Source organism: Hyperolius riggenbachi, chromosome 1 (assembly GCF_040937935.1).
Source record: "Hyperolius riggenbachi isolate aHypRig1 chromosome 1, aHypRig1.pri, whole genome shotgun sequence".
NCBI classification, from domain to species: domain Eukaryota; kingdom Metazoa; phylum Chordata; class Amphibia; order Anura; family Hyperoliidae; genus Hyperolius; species Hyperolius riggenbachi.
In genome coordinates, this window is record NC_090646.1 from 609859099 (window position 1) to 609876881 (window position 17783).

General features: G+C 42.6%; 1 protein-coding gene across 5 annotated transcripts in view; it reads left to right on the forward strand.

Annotated features, from left to right (window-relative positions):
* The window catches only part of MAST4 (microtubule associated serine/threonine kinase family member 4), a 690505-nt gene that overhangs the window by 649324 nt on the left and 23398 nt on the right, over positions 1–17783 (forward strand). For all 5 annotated transcript variants that reach the window (XM_068249995.1, XM_068250005.1, XM_068250009.1 and 2 more), the window contains 2 exons: positions 4155–4320; positions 17600–17701. In XM_068249995.1, coding sequence (XP_068106096.1) covers positions 4155–4320; positions 17600–17701 — 268 coding nt within the window. The remainder of the gene's footprint in view (positions 1–4154; positions 4321–17599; positions 17702–17783) is intronic.

Consider the following 17783-nt stretch of genomic DNA (forward strand, 5'->3'; position numbering starts at 1 on the left):
TTTTAATTGGTGTAGTTTGCCTTCTTAAAAGTTATTTTCATAATCAGCAGTGGTGCATTGTGGGTAACCACAGTTACACACTTAGAAACACTGAAGTAAAAATAAACTTATGATCTAATGATTTGTCTGTGTAGTACAGCTAAGAAGTAAAACTTTAGGAGCTGAGACATACGTCTAATATTGTTTCCAGTACAGGAAGAGTTAAGAAACTCCAGTTGTTATCTATGCAAAAGAGCCATTGAGCTCCACCACTTTCAAAGTTGCAGAGAGTAGAGATGGGCGAACAGTTTGGCTGTGTTAGCCGAACTGTTCGGGCTGCCCAATCTGTCATTTATCTATGCCTCTTACTACTTCCGGGTCGCAATGACCCGGAGTAGTACGTCTGCGCTGCCCGGCGGAGCGCGTCCTAGCGACGCGCTCCCGTTGCCGGGCACTTTCTGCGCATATGCGTGACGTCACTCATGACGTCACGCATATGCGCAGAAAGTGCCCGGCAACGGGAGCGCGTCGCTAGGACGCGCTCCGCCGGGCAGCGCAGACGTACTACTCCGGGTCATTGCGACCCGGAAGTAGTAAGAGGCATAGATAAATGACAGATTGGGCAGCCCGAACAGTTCGGCTAACACAGCCAAACTGTTCGCCCACCTCTAGCAGAGAGCTCTGTCTTCTGAAGCAGGTGAAGAGTTCGCTAGCCTGCTCTGTAAAATCATTTAGCATGCTGAGTAATGTGTAAACTGCAAAGATTAGAGAATGATGCAATGTTATAAAAACAACTATATAACTGAAAATACAAATATGAGAATATTTTCTTTGCTACTAATGTCCTAGTAATTATCCGTACTACACATACAATTCATTCATAATTTAAACGGTGAAATAACCGTGACAAATGGGCAATTACAATTCGTGGGTTTTAATTATGGAGGCATGTATTATTTTAAAACTATAATGGTCGAAAACTGAGAAATAATGAATTGTTTCCGTTTTTTCTTATTCTTACTGTCAAAATGCATTTACAGTAAGGTAGCTCTTAGCAAAATGTACCCCCCAAAGAAAGCCTAATTGGTGGCGGAAAAAACAAGATATAGATCAGTTCATTGTGATAAGTAGTGATAAAGTTATAGGCGAATGAATGGGAGGTGAACATTGCTCGAATGCATAAAGTGAAAACGACTGAGCGCTTAAGTGGTTAAATCTGAAATATCACAAACACTTTCTTTTTTAAAGAGACAAAACACACTAAGCATTGCTTTTTCGTAGGAGGGCGTTTCGGTCTCTTTTAGGCCCCTATACTTTCCTAGTGGTTTTGGGTCACCCGGAGCTGCTTGGGCATTCTGTAGTTTTGTTTGGTGATACATCCTCTCCTTTTAATATTACAGCCTCTCCTGTATGTCATTTGAATAATTGCAAGTGCTCTGCTATCTCACCTTTGCTTTATTAGCAACTATGGAAGGTCGATGGCTTAGGCATGATAACCTGAAATTTGCAGAAAATGTTTACTCGCTTTTGTCTGTTCACTTCACGTCTAACCTTTGTATTGCCCCGTTGTCTAGTCTCTGTAATTAGGCATCCGTGTCTCATTCATCACTTGTCAGGGCAGGCTGGGACCATGCTTAGTGTTTTATATATGCACAACGCACTGGGACGGAGCAGAAGGAACGCTTTCTTCGCAGAATGCAGAAAAAGATAGCTTCCTTTTCCGATGGTCCAAAACGTTTTTTTTTTTTTGCTGAGAGAAACAGTTTAAAAACCACGGGCGTGAAAAATCTAGCTGTAAAAAAAAAAAAATCCCTGAGATGAAAAGATTAATAAATCAAGAAAGCTTAGATGTCCATAAACTATATCGGTTTTAACCAACATGAGTGCCATTTGCCATAACAGCATAATGTATGGGTAATTAGCTACAGTATGTCTAGCCTTACCCAGTGCAAAGAAGCAAAACATTCCAAATGAAATGTATTCTTTTGTTCACCATTACTTATTTGGCTTTTATTCATGCTGGGCCACCTTGTATTTTTGCAAGATAGGCTCCTATGAAAGACCTCTAGTGGCTGTTTAGAATTAATGATTTTCTTTATAACCAGTCAGAATTGCCCAGATAATGGTGAAACTCGAAAAATTATAATATCGTGCAGAAGTCTATTTATTTCAGTAATTCAACTTAAAGAGAAACTCCAACCTAGAATTGAACTTTATCCCAATCAGTAGCTGATGCCCCCTTTTACATGAGAAATATAATGATTTTCACAGACAGACTATCAGGGGGTCGCTGTATGACTGATTTTGTGCTGAAACCCCTCCCACAAGAAGCTCTGACTACCGCGGTACTCTGGGCAAACTGCCACAATGTAACAAGGTTCACAGACAGGAATTAGCTGTTTACAGCTGTCTCTAACAGCCAAAACAGCTAGGAGCAGCTACATAACCTTCCCACAGTAAAAATGTCACCATGTAATAAATGTCAGAATGTAAATCGGGGAGACTGCAGATTTTACAATGAGCAAACACTGACTAAATCATTTATACATAATTATGGTAAAAAAAAATGAAGCACTTTTTTTTACTACATTATTTTCACTGGAGTTCCTCTTTAAAGGACAAATGAAGTGAGAAGTATGTGGAGGCTGCCATATTTATTTCCTTTTAAACAATACCAGTTGCCTGGCAGCCCTGCTGGTCTATTCGCCTGCAGCAGTTTCTGAATAACACCAGAAACAAGCATGCAGCTAATCTTGTCAGAGCCCACAATAATTTCAGAAACACCTGATCTGCTGCATGCTGGTTCAGGGGCTGAGGGTAAAAGTATTAGAGGCAGAGGATCAGCAAGGCAACTGGTATTGCTTAAAAGGAAATAAATATGGCAGCCTCCATATCCCTCTTGTTACAGTTGTACTTTAAAGGTGAAACTAGTAAATGAAATAGGAACTGTTTGCAGGTGCTTTGGATTAATTAGCTGAGTCTTACACTTTGAGCCTAGAATATTGAACATTTTCACAACATTCTAATGATTTGAGATTTTTATTTTGGAGTTTTCATAAGCTGTAAGCCATAATCACCAACATTATAACACATAAAGGCTTGACATATCTCACTTTGCATGAGTCTATTTCCTACATTATTTTCTCCTTTTAGGTTGAATTACAGAAATAAATGGCCTTTTGCACGATATTGTAATTTTGTGAGTTTCACCTGTACATCAGAACTGTAGAAGTTCATCAGACAACAATCAGTGCATTGTTATAAGTCTGAATATCATTGAAGTAAAATATAATTGATCAAATGATCGATTATTTGATTGTTTACCACAGCTTCTCAGTGGCAATTTCCTCAGTCGCCTAATCAGGTTCTGGTCATGTAAAAAAACATTTCAAAATCGGTATATGAATTTTTTGCAGGATCAATAGGCAAATTTTCTTTCCATGTTTACCTATAGAACACATATGAGTAGTGATATCAGGACATTAACATACTGAGGCCTCTTTCGGAGGGACGGCTGAACTGCTCCCTGGCCGGGAAATTTTGGCGCAGGTTGAAGATGAAACAATGGCTCAGCCTGTTAATTACTATTCCCTCTCAAGGCTGCCATGGACTCAGGGGGAAATACCTAATTTGGCTGCCAGCTATTGCTGGTGACTGAATTATACTGTTTTTAAAGTAATTTGGGCTCCGTCTTTTGACGACGGCAGATTACTGTCTGAGAGCCACTTTAGCTGTAATTCACATTACAGCCTATGGCGTAGCATGGTGCTCCCAAATAACCTAGTGCTGTTTAGGTCTGTTTCGGCCTAGGGATGTTTGGATAGAGATAAGCTTTCTGTGGCCCAATGTCTAACCGCTTTTTCCACCACTGCTTCGTCATTAAAATACTAACCCAGAGGCCTTTTCTTTATCCATATGAAAGTCTGAGGGTGCCAGATTTGGCCTGTAAAGATGGCCGTACATGGTTCAATTTGCGTTGAGCTTATGTGCTGTTTTAAAATCTGCTCAGTTTTCGAAAAAAAAAAAATCAATATGTTCCCCTGCAGATAATTATGAAAAAATCTGAGAAAATCTAGCAATTATAGTAATTAAACCTAATATTGCTTATTATTATTATTAATATTATTATTGCTACCACTGCTGTTATTTATCTAATGAATTGCCTGTATTTTTAGGTCTGTGGCACACCGGAGTACATTGCCCCAGAGGTGATTTTGAGACAAGGATACGGGAAGCCAGTTGACTGGTGGGCTATGGGAATAATCCTGTATGAATTTCTCGTGGGTTGTGTCCCTTTCTTTGGAGATACACCAGAAGACTTGTTTGGACAGGTTATCAGCGGTAAGTCTAAAAGTAATTGAAGTGGACTTAAATACAAGTTAAATAGTTACTGGGGGCAGGTGGGTGGTAATTTGCAACCTAAAGCCCCATACACACGTACAACAGTGGTCTTTTATGCAGCACAATTAAAGTTTCATACACATCTACCAACTATCTGTCCAACTATCTGCCAAACTTGTCTGTTAACCACCCTGGCGTTCTATTGAGATCGCCAGGGCGGCTGCGGGAGGGTTTTTTTTTAATTGAAAAAAAACTATTTCATGCAGCCAACTGAAAGTTGGCTGCATGAAAGCCCACTAGAGGGCGCTCCGGAGGCGTTCATCCGATCGCCTCCGGCAAGCATAAGTAACAAGGAAGGCTGCAATGAGCGGCCTTCCTTGTTTGGCTTTCCTCGTCGCCATGGCGATGAGCGGAGTGACGTCATGGACGTCAGCCGACGTCCTGACGTCAGCCGCCTCCGATCCAGCCCTTAGCGCTGGCCGGAACTATTTGTTCCGGCTGCGCAGGGCTCGGGCGGCTGGGGGGACCCTCTTTCGCCGCTGCTCGCGGCGGATCGCCGCAGAGCGGCGGCGATCAGGCAGCACACGCGGCTGGCAAAGTGCCAGCTGCGTGTGCTGCTTTTTATTTGAACAAAATCGGCCCAGCAGGGCCTGAGCGGCACCCTCTGGCGGTAATGGACAAGCTGAGCGCGTCCATACCGCTAAGGTGGTTAAGCCCCATTCACATGCTCAACAGCAGTATTTTATGCAGCACAATTGTCAAACCGCTTTTGTTGTGAGACAAGTTAAAACTACTAAAAAATGTAACTGTTGGATTGATGTCTTATCAGTCTTATCAGTTGTGTGAACAAAGGAAGCATTTTTTTTGGTTGTTTCAACCTGTTTCACAACAAAAATTGTTTGACAATTGTGCTGCATAAAAGACCACTGTTGAGCATGTTTATGGGGCTTAAAGCTAAGTACACACATGAGATAAAAGTCTTTGGAAAATAGAAGATCACAGAACAATTTTACCACCTTCCATGTAGTATGAGAGCATACTCTACACATTCTATTCTGTTAAGCTGAATACACCCATCAGATAAAAATCTTTGCAAACTGAGGAATTTATCTGCTGCATAGGTTTGTCAGGGAGGTAAGACTGATCAGGATGCTGTACACATGCAAAAGATCAGTTCCTGAAGAATTTATTTAAAAAAAAACAACAAAAAGCAAAATTAAACAAAATCAAGTCAATTCATGTAACATTTCTTACAGGTTTACCAGGTATTTTTGTAGTTCACTGTTAATTAGTGTTGAATTATTTACTGTATTTTGTATTTATACATTTCTTCTGCAAAGCTTTAGAGTAGATGGTCTTGTCACTAAGGCTGCTTCTGTACACCGGCTGGGCGCTTGCTACCATCTGTGTGTGACATGATATAGTTTTTTTTTGGTGCCGGGTAACCACACCACTTATCAAATACTAAAGGTGGCCACACACCATACAATTTTTTACATTTCTTTTAAATTCAAGATTTACAACCAATTTTTCTGATTGATAGTAACATTTGTCAAATCTGACCAATGTACCACACGTGTGTTCCATTTTTCCCCAATTATGAAAAAAAATGATTTAAAACTCTGGAAAAATTGCTTGCGTCTCTACATTATGAAATTGTCACACCATACAATCTTGCAAATAATCAGAAATTTTCGCCACTCCCGAGCGAGAAAAACCCCCCCAAAAACTGGAAATCTGATCGAGATTTTCACTTGAAAAAAAAAATGTTTATTTTCTGTAGAAATAATCAGTTCTACCGAATTGCGTAAAATCTGATCCTTTTTTTGTCTTGCGTGTGGCCTATTTAACACCAGTGAAATTACAAATTATGCCATTTTACTGCATTACCTTTCAGGTGGGAGGCAGGGGGAGTTCAACCTCCTCTTTCACACACAGGCCTAACTATCATATAAATATGATTCTGCTTCTAATTGCATCCAGCTCTGGTTTTCTTAAACCTGTAGGAACTTCAGTATTCACTTCCATGGGTATATGAAGGTTTACGCCTATTTTATTGGCTGACTTGTTTACACCTTAACAGACTGACACATCCATTTTCTACTGGAAAGATTGAGAAACCGTTTCTGCTACTATATGTTCAGAAATGAAAGAAAAGAGAAAATAAAGTTTTCTAAAAAGATTTGGTATGTTCAGATCTAAACAGTTGTGGATCTTTCCACAACAAAAGTTTGAGGCTATAGACACACTGAGCACTTTCTGTGCGTTTCCTGACCATCAGTGCTTTCTGAGTGTTTGGTTTTTAAACTCTTCCATTGACTTGCTTTGACTTTTCCAACAAAATTGTGATCGCTGCAATTTTCCGTGATTTTAATGCAAGTGAATGGGAGCGTTTTTTAAAAAACGCTCAAAGTGCTGATGGTCAGAAAAGCAGTCAGAAACCGCTCACAGTCGGTGTCGGTGATTCCCCCTTCCGGGTTGAAAGAGGAAGTGCGATAGTGAGTAATCCAACGCGGCTTTCATTATGCATATGGAGTGTAATGAAACGCCAATGTCCCAAAGACTTCTGGGTAAGTTGACCCCCCCCCATCCCGCGGTCACACCTGAAGTCATTAGACTTCATTAGAATTCCGAATTCGAGTCCGTCTTTCAAGACGGACTCGAAAGCCCATGGCTGCTCACAGTGTGTTTACAGCCTTACTGTAAAATATCTGGTTCAGAAGACTTGGATAGTGTTTGTAGAGAGCTGTCATCCTAGACTGATCTCTGTGTAGGTCAGAGCTCTCTTTGGCTGCAGATTGCTTCCCTTACCTCTAAATGGCATTAGATACAATAATTATATTTTGTTCCAAGCAAAATTCTCAGTTTTCCTGCGTGAGTTATAGCCGATTAGTTTCCATTTTCACAGTGTGATATAAAATAATTTACTTCCTTTTTTGTGGATAATTCTGTAATTAAATGTGTTGTCTGAGATAGCGGGGAGGGACTGTGGCTCGCACAAGCAGTTCATTATTAGTAAATGGAGTCAGAGCCAGCTAGATGGGAAGTGTATCCTCTTGGCTCGCCGCTAGCTCCGTAACACCGGCTAGTTTTTTTTCTACAAATAAAATAAATAGTCAAATAAAGCCTAATGCACCAAGCTGGAGCTCTGTTAGTAAATAATGCAACGCAAAAAGCAAACAAAGAGATTTTGCAGATTGTTAATGAGTTCACTGAGGGTTGTTACAAGGTAATATTATTTATATAACAGCTGTTCTTCTTTCATTTAAAATTCAATAACCTTTGCGGTGTGAACCTGCAGGCTGACCCTAAGTACCATTACGCAGCTTGTGGCAAAACTAAATGATAATTAAACAAAATCCCTTATTTCCCTACCTGCTGTTTCCCACAAATTTCCCCAATGCATTCGCAGGCTGAGGTTGTGCCAGCATGTCTATGATGGTAATGGTGTTTATTCAGCATAATGAACTGTACTGCGAGTTTGTCCGCTACTACACATTCTAGACGCTAAATGGTGGTAAAAAAAAATACACATATTCCATGTAAATTTAAATCTATTTTGTCTTGTGTTTTTTTTTTTCATAAGGAATAGCCTGAGGTTAAAATAAACACCCTGTTTTTGACCTTTAAAGTGAACCCGAGGTGAAAAAAAAACGGCTGAGATAATTATATTTATCCTCCTACTCCTCAAAATTACTTTAAGTATCCCAGGGTTTTTTTTTATAGTTAAACATTTACAAAGTAGGTTAGAACATAAGGATATTTACTCCCTATCCCAGCCAGAAAGGTATCTTGTACTAACAATATACAAACAAAAACAAACCAAACAAATACAAAGTAGGTTGAATGTTTTACTGTCTCTAATCAGTAACAGCCTAGTAGCCACCCTGGCGTTCTATTTCCCCAGGATTTCCGTGCAAAAAGTGGTTCAATTAATTTCCAATAATTTTCAACCAATTTTTTTTTTTGCAATCATTTTTTTTTTTATATATTGAATTCAATACAGGTTATTGTATTGAATTCAATAAAAAAAAAAAGTGTTTGCTGCGAGATTTTGATGATGCTGTGTGACATTGGTGCCATCAACGCCGATCGACGGGGGACATGTGATCGCCAAGGGAGAAGCAAAATCCGCCAAGGGACATGGAAGAAGGCACTGGAGAAGCTATCAGAGGTACGCGGCGAGGGATCAGCATGCCAATGGTGAGTATAAGACCCAGATGTATAGCCAGATGTATTAGCCAGATGTGCAGCCAGGTATAGTTAGCCAGATGTGCAGCCAGGTGTAGTTAGCCAGATGTGCAGCCAGGTATAGTTAGCCAGATGTGCAGCCAGGTGTAGTTAGCCAGATGTGCAGCCAGGTATAGTTAGCCAGATGTGCAGCCAGGTGTAGTTAGCCAGATGTGCAGCCAGGTATAGTTAGCCAGATGTGCAGCCAGGTGTAGTTAGCCAGATGTGCAGCCAGGTGTAGTTAGCCAGATGTTTTGCCAGGTATATAGGGAGCAAGATGTTTGCTGGTGTATAGGAGACAGATGTGCAGCCAGGTGTATAGGAGACAGATGTGCAGCCAGGTCTAGGGAGTCGTATGTATAGGGAGCTAGGTTTGCGGGTGCCTCTGCCCCCCCCAACCCCATTGCCCCCGATGCCCCCTAACTGTGGCCGGGTGTCCCTTCTGTGGGGGGGGGCTCCCCTTCTGTGCTGGCTGGTAGTGGCCGGCGGGGATCCCCTCTGTGGGGGGGGGGGAATCCCCATACTGTGCGTGTGGGTGGCCCTTCTGTGTGTGCATTAGGGGGGGCGGCAGGTATCATCCTTCTATGGGGGCTAGTCGTGGTTGGTCGGGGACACCCCCTTCTGTGGTGGGGGGGAGGTGGGTGTCCCCATCTATGCGGGCTGTGCAGGGATTCCCCTTTGCCGGCGGGTGGCTGGTGCGGGGATCCTCTCTGTGCGGGGGGCCGGGGGGATCCCCGTACTGTGCATGCGGGTGACCCTTTTGTGTGTGCGGGGGGGGGCGGGTATCCCCTTCTATGGGGCTGGTCTTGGCCGGTCGGGGACACCCCCTTCTGTGGTGGGGGGAAGGTGGGTGTCCCCATGTATGTGGGCTGCCTTTCCCTCCTCTTCCCCCATCCCTCCCTCTCTGTCCCCCGTGTCCCCCCCCCCCATCCCGTGTCTCCCCCCTGTAAGAAGCCCTGATCTACTCACCTGAGGGCTTTCTCCTGCGGCGGAAGCGGCACACTTCCTCCTCCATCGCGAAGTCTCGTGTTCTCTGTAATTACAGTACGCAGCTTGGTGACGTCACCAAGCCGCGTACTGTAATTACACAGACCGGGACTTCGGCGATGGAGGAGGAGGGTGTCCATCGCGGCCGGCGCAGGAGAAAGCCCTCAGGTGAGTAAAGCAGGGCTTCTTACAGGGGGGAGACACGGGATGGGGGGGGGGGGACACGGGGGACAGAGAGGGAGGGATGGGGGAAGAGGAGGGAGAGGCAGCCCACATACATGGGGACACCCACCTTCCCCCCACCACAGAAGGGGGTGTCCCCGACCGGCCAAGACCAGCCCCATAGAAGGGGATACCCGCCCCCCCGCACACACAAAAGGGTCACCCGCATGCACAGTACGGGGATCCCCACCCGGCCCCCCGCACAGAGAGGATCCCCGCACCAGCCACCCGCCGGCAAAGAAGGGGAATCCCTGCACAGCCCCACACATTCTCTGCCCCGCCGGCTGCACAGGGATTCCCAGGGTGGCTGGATGCTAGTTCTGTATGCTGTGGGTAGCACAGATCGCTACCCACAGCGTGCTGACAGGCATCCAGCCATCCTGGGGAATCCCTCTGATGAGGGAAAAGTGCAGCCGGCGGGGAAGAGAAACAAGAAATCTCCCTGGCGGTATTGACGAGCTCAGCTCGTCAATACCGCTTTCAGCAAGTTTTTCCTGGACGAGCTGAGCTCGTCAATACCGCCAGGGTGGTTAAGCGTCTCAGAGTTAAAATATATGAACTATTGACCTTGTCCCATTTCTCCCTGCCCTCAGAAGTTGTATTCTGCCAGGGAAACCTTTATGGCTGTAATCTGCTTATCAGTGATTACTATATTCCAGACAAGGTACAGACAAGACAGAAGCTGTCACTTCCATGCCTAGAAATTAAGGCTTTCAGGCAACAAAATAAAACAAGTACAGCAGCCTGGTTATTAATGTTTTGTACTGTACATACATGTTTATCTCATCCTGTCACATCGCCTCGGGTACACTTTAAGGAATATAACTTTTATTATAAATTGCTTAAAAACTAACGTAAGTGTAGAGACAAATAATTATTAGTGACAGTTTAATTAGTCAGTTTTAAGCAGTTTATAACAAGTTATAATTTAATCTATTCTCCTTAAAGGTCAAATATGGTGTGTGGTTTTACTTTGCCGGTTTTCCTAACTGATCCATATGGTTAATACAAGGGCCTCAATTCACTAAGATCATGCTGGAGGTAATAAGGCAAGAGAAAACTTACCACCACACATCGATCTTGCCTTATTAAGGTGTAGAGATCAGTTTTCACAGTGAGCGAGTTATCTTATCACTTCAGTCCTTAGGAACTGTCACGACACTCTTAAAATTTAAAACACGTACAAATAAGTACATTTCTTCCTGAGTAAAATGATCCATAAATTACTTCTCTCCTATGTTGCTGTCACTTAGTCACTTACAGTAAGTAGTAGAAATCGGACATTACCGACAGATTTTTGACTAGCCCATCTTCTCATAGGGGGTTCTCAGGGTTTTCTTTATTTTTAAAAGCACTTAGTGAATGGCAGTTGCTCTTTCCAACTGCCAAAATAGTGTACGGTGAGCAGGGAGGCTGGCCAGCAGCTTTGTATGAATCATTTTCAGGGAGTGTCTTTATAAAGAATAAAGGCCATAATGAGAATCCCGTATTGAGAGATGGACTAGCCCAAAACCTGTTGGTAATGTCAGATTTCTACTACCTACTGTAAGTGACAGGAACATAAGAAGTGAGCTATAAATTACTTTTCTCCTATTTGTATGTGTTTTACATTTTAAGATTTTCGCGACAGTTCTTCTTTAAGTTACCTCCTCTTTAGTTATTTTCAAATGTAGTTAATAACGGTAACTGCCTGTTGGTGAGTTTTGATCCATATTGCCCTTGTTTGTCTGTGTAACCTGTGAAACATTGTACTGAGCCATGAAAAATGTTGGAGCTATATAAAGAATAAAAACTTGGGGTGATATTTATGAGTGTGTTATTTTTCTTCAAACAGTAGTTCACTCCTGTGAATCACATACCGGGGTATACATTTGTTTTCTGAAATATACCAACGTGTTACACACTGTGCAGCAGATGGGAAGCACAATTACATATTCTAGGCATAAAGAAGCACCAAGTGTGAAATGTTGGCTACAGTAGATTCCTTGCCCAGAAGTGATGAGAGATAGGTCCTTGTTCAATTCACTTTTCTCCTACGTGTTCTCCTAGGTGGTATTTTCAGAATCTTATTAATAAAATGCATTTTAAGTCACCAGCAAGCCAGAAAATACACAGAATAATTTTGAAAGTACTTTTTCACTCACTTGTACTTGAAAAAGTACTTTTTCAATTGCGGAGTACTGAAAAGTGATTTTAAACAGAAGATGAAAAATCACCGCCTAGGAGAAAACTTTAATAAGGGCCATATGTGTTTATTCACAAAGCTTACTTATTTTTCACCTTAACTGTAAGGAGAGCTAACTCATGAGATAAATATGGAGAGCTAATTCATCAGATAAACCGATAAGTAGAGATAAATTATGAGTTAAGTCCGTTAAGGAGAAATTCATCATGAGTTAAGTAATTTAAGAAGAGATAAATTGTGCGTAAATAAGTAAGGTGAGATAATGCAGCAAAAAAAAGTTTTGACAATCGGCACATAGTTTCCTAAAAGATACATCTGAGCTAACAAAAAACAAACCAAGATCTACTTACCTGGGGCTTCCTTCAGCCCCTGGCAGCCTATCTGTCCCTCGCTGCAGCTCCGGAGTCCCGGGATCCCATCCATTGCAGATACCGACCTCACCAGGTCAGCGTGTAATGCGCCTGGGTGTGCTGCTCGTGATCGCGCTCACGTGGTCTGGAGCGGAATATGTGAGCGTTGGCACGTGCGGCCTGGGGCCGAAGATGCCGCCCTGGCGACTGGGTCACTGGAGCTGCGTTGAGGGACATATAGGCTGCCAGGGGCTGGAGGAAGCCCCAGGTAAGTAGATTTTTTTTTTTCAGCTCGGACGTATCCTTTAAGCTACATATACTTTAGGTTTTTCTCAGCTAAAAAAAAATAATTTCTAATCGCCTTGGGAAAATATTTAGGATGCGTACAGGTATCCCACCATATGGATAACCTCTTTTCCATTGATCTTGTAAAAGGGGGCATTCTCTCCATACCATTATTGGTGCTGTGTGTCTTCACCCACCCCTCTCAATAGATAAGGACATGCTGCTTGGCGATCGATATTTAAAGTCTATGCATACCTTTTTATCTAGAGAGAAAAACTAATGTATCGTTTTGAAGGAGTGGATTTTGTCAAGCGTTAGAGTCCTGGATCACCCTTATGTTTTAATGCTTTCATTTTTAACTGGTGGTAAAACTTCAGTGATGTACTCTGCATCATAGTGGGGTGGGTCATGTTGTGATCCTTGCTGCAGCCCTACCTCCCTGTTGGTTGTCAAAAATCCATAGTCTCCGTCACTAGGGATATGTGGTTGGGACGGGTATCACTGTCGGGCCCACTCACATATAACACAGATTCTGTCACTGTTATTCCCATATGGCTCATGAGGGCTAGTATATGACTTCCAGGGAGACTAGAGTGCAAGGAGGCCTAGTAGCTACATTGACAGCAAGGGCCTTGATAAGGGCCTCACAACACTAGCTACAAGGTGAGGACCTTGTCTTCTTAGATCCACTCCAACAGCTAAATCACTTTTTTATATGTCCCAAACCTCACTAAAACTGAGCTAGTTCCAATAGTTGGATGAACATATAAGTGTGGAGTCAACTACCAGCTGCTTGTCCTCAGTATTTGTGGTTGAGCCAGCTGATGGCATCACCAGAGGTGTAGTACTGGTGGGAGAAGGTATGACTTGAATTCAGAAGCGGGAAGTCCTGCCAAATACCAGCGCACATTGAAGCCTCATTGTGCCTGTGCTGCTGAAGTTGATACGTTTTTTGAATGCAACCATGCCATCACTTGCTGTCAGACGCCACTCTGCAAGTGCTTTAAATGCATCTTGAAAGTATGTAAGAATAAAAGACTTTTTGACGAATAAAGTTGAACTTGGGGCTTTGTCATCTGCAGCTTTAAAAAAGTATATTTTAGTTGTGTATAATGTGACAGAGAATTTAAACACCTTTCAGGAATTCTGTCGGAACTTGGTGAACTCACTTCCTACTTTGACAGAAATGTACTTCCTTCTTCCTTCCTTTTGTGTAATAGGGGCAAAGATGGCAGTAAATTAAACCTTAATTGTAGAGCAACTTCTGCTCAGTTAATATTGTGATCCTGGGAGACCTCCGTGATGGATAGCCTCTCTGTTAGTAAGAAAAGAAATGGCTACTCACGCTTGCCCAACATGCAATCAGTGTAATTGCATGGGGGAAGTACCGTCCCCACTTGGCTTTTAAGGGTACAAGTATGGTTGCTTTTCAAAAAAAGGGACATTTTAGAACTTTAAAATAAAAAAAGTTCCAAAATTTCAGACTCCCAAACCAGGGTTGAAACTCCGCTGGAGACAAACTAAAAGGCACTCCAAGCAATCCACAGCTTTTAGCATATTTACTTAAAGAATACGATCCATGCCACAAAACATATTGTTGTTTGTCCTTTTTTTCATTAACTGTAAGACACCTACCTTCTTTTTAGGCGTTTTTTTAGTTTTGAGCTTTTTGAGCTCCTCCAGTTACTACCGGTAGTTGTTCCCAATAGCAGTGCAATGAAGTAATGCATTCAGAGCATGTGAAGTAAGATGTAATATTTGTAGATAATAATGTTAAATCACATGACTCTTTATGAAAGCATTTCATAATGGATTGTGTATTGTTCAGGAAATACAAAATAGACAGAAACTTCATATAAATATTTGAGACTTCTTCATTTCAGTCGATAACCAGAGGTTGCCATGGAGTTCTCCAACTTTAATGAAGCCATCCAACTCTTCTATAAGTTTTAACTGTCTTGATTTACATTAGAAGATAGGTTTTGTGCCTAGTACACACCGGATGCTCAAGATGAGAATTCTAAATTAGCTGTATAAAATTACTTTGCTTTCACCCTGCGTTCGTTTCGGCTGCAAAGTACATTTACATCCGCACTTTGATTTGCTTGGAATTAGTTTTGAATATGGAATAACTAGAAAAAAATGTGCAAGGTGTAGCAAGTGAAGAGACAGAAAAGGGAGATTGTATGTTAAGGGGGAAGAAAGAGAGGGGAGGAGAAGAGTGTACATGGAGACAAGAAGAAAAAAAGTAGCAGGATGAATTACCATAGAGGGGAGCAGAGCCCAGAGCTGTGGGGACCCCAACTACTAATCTTCCCTTACTCTGATACTGCTGCAAGATGTTTGGCCATCGTGGTCGATCCAGAGCAAGGTGGTAACTGTGTGCATTTATACATTACCTGTCCTTTGTCGAGGTGCCCATCTGTCTTCTGAATGCACCGCTCATCCATTAGCAATAGTCACAGATTCAGAAGATGGATGGGCACTGTGACACAGGGCAGGTAATGTATAAATGCACACAGGGGGGTACATTTATACACTAGGGGGGCAGCAGCGAGACTGTGGACTCAGCCGATTTCCAAGTGATTTCATGCTGAAATTGATCGTGAATCGGGCTGTGGCGTATGAGCAGCCGACGGATCTCTCTCTAATCAGATTGGATCAGAGAGAGATTTGTCTCTTGGTTGAATCTGACCATCATCGCTAGATATATGGCCATCTTAACCTCCTTGCCGGTCTAATTCCCGCCGGCAAGGAGGCAGCGCAGAACTTTTTATTTTATTTATTTTTTTCAAATCCTGTAGCGAGCCCAGGGCGGGGGGGGGGGGGGGGGGGCACGGCGGGTAGCGGCGGCGATCGAATGATACAAGCAGCTAGCAAAGTGCTAGCTGCTTGTAACAAAAAAAAAAGTATGCAAATCGGCCCAGCGGGGCCGGAGAAATCCTCCTGCGCAGGTTACCCCGAGCTGAGCTCGGGATAACCGGCAAGGAGGTTAAGTCTTCTATATTGTAGATGTAAACACACGTCATACACAGAAAAATACACATGCAGACACACGCATAATCTATATATACCTACTTATAATATATCTCTACAGGCAAACCACATAGCAAGTGTGTACTGTATTTCACTCACTCTTTGGTAAACATTTTCTCAGCACTGTAGCGCGTAGCATTTCTGATGTATGTAGATTATGTGGTTACTGAGGTTATACTTTCAGGCGATAGCAGCTTGGGGAATCAACCTGTTTTAATTAAGGCAAGCGGCAAACGGCTGCCCTGGCTTGAAATGCCTCGCAGTGGAGATGCATATTCATATCTTACACTCCAAATCCAATTTAACCTCCGTTAGATATGTCAGCCAACTTGGCATAGAGAGTGTTTAGTTCTTTTGCCCTTTTCAAACTGTGGCCCACACGCCTGCCTCCTCCCCCCCACGGCACAATTATGCTAATCGGCTTGTGCTGTACAACTAATTTGCAGATTTTTGCTCATTTTTCAGCCACATTATTTTACATGACATCTAAAACAATTAATATTTATCATTTCGTACAGCTGAACTGCCGAAATAAGTTCCTCTAATGACTCCCCCACCATAAAGTGTAAGACAAACAAATCAGTCATTATAATCACTTAGAGGGGGTCATTTTATTAAAGAAAATGTTTTATTGTTGGCGGCTTGTAGACTTGTTATATGTGCACTTAAGCGAACCTGCTTCAAAACGACATATACAATTTTACTAGAAGTATGAGAACAAAAAGTGCATGAAGATGGGTATATTTTGCTGGTATTATGGGACCTCACAAAGGAGCACCCTGAATTTAGGGTGATTGGGAGCTCCCACTATGTCATCGTCTACAGGGGTGTAACTACAATTCACGCTCCCCCCCCCAACAAAAGTTTGCTGTGCCCCCCAATGTTCACACCCCTTCCCTTGCCTTCCTTTGCTGCCCTTCATGGCTTGAGGGGTCCATCTCACAAGGGTCATAAAACAAGTGTGGTCATCAGGATCTTCACACCCATAACTTGTAGATACAAAAACACCTGATCTTCAGTATAGTTCCCTATATCGGAAGAAGGGAATTTTAGTAGTTTGAGGGGGGGGGGGGGCTCTACAGCTCCAGGCCCCACTGTTATAGCAGGGTCTGCCGCCCCTCTAGTTACTCCCCTAATGATCTGTCACATACAGCAGGGCTGTCCAACTCCAGTCCCCAAGGGCCGAGGCCCTCACACATTTTTGAAAGGTGTCGTTCATCGAGTAGGACACATTTCTCCACTTTTGAGTCCATCCTAAACGCTGGCATGGATGTGGCCCTCGAGGACTCGAGTTGGACAACTCTGATCTAGGGAATCAGAGGTGCGCGATGACCCTGAGAGGCTGAATTAAGCTCTTTATTCATCCTCTTTTGTCATTGCCCCTCCTAATTTTTTTTTTTTTTTTTTTGAGTATGGTCATAGACTAGCAGGACACTGCATGAAGTTCATATGCCTTCTCCATACTTTCCTCCCACATCCCAAAACATACTGGAAGGTTAATTGACTTAAAAAGGAACTGTACCCAATGATTGAACTTCATACCAATCAGTAGCTGATACCCCCTTTCCCATTAGAAATTTGTATCAGCACCTAGGTTCTAACATCACACTGTGGGAGCCTTGTTGCATTGTGGGAAATAAAAGCGGTTTCTGACTGACAAAAAAAGCAGTATCACCTGCCAGCAGTATAGATGTCGCCATGTTATCAATTTCAGAATGTAAATCAGAGAGAGGAAAGATTTTACAATGGGCAAAGACTGACTAACTCATTTATAAATAATTACGGTAAGCACATTACGTTATTTTTACTGCAGTTCCTCTTTAAGATTGTGAGGAGCCTTGCTGAGTTAGTGATGTGTTGTTGTTTGATGTACTATATAAAGTACCATATGTAAAGTGCTGTGGGTCCAGTATTATACTTAGCAATTGATAAGCAGGTCATGTTTCGGTCTTAAACTTCTCTAACTTTTATTCTCTTGCAACAGATGAGATAAATTGGCCAGAAAAGGATGAAGCGCCACCACCCGATGCTCAGGATCTTATTGCTTTGCTACTCAGGCAAAACCCTCTTGATAGGCTGGGGACAGGTAAATATACGTATTGTCTTGTGAGATGTTCTAGCTTTAATGTGGAAATGCATTCATCTACGGTAAATGTTTTTGTTCTCCA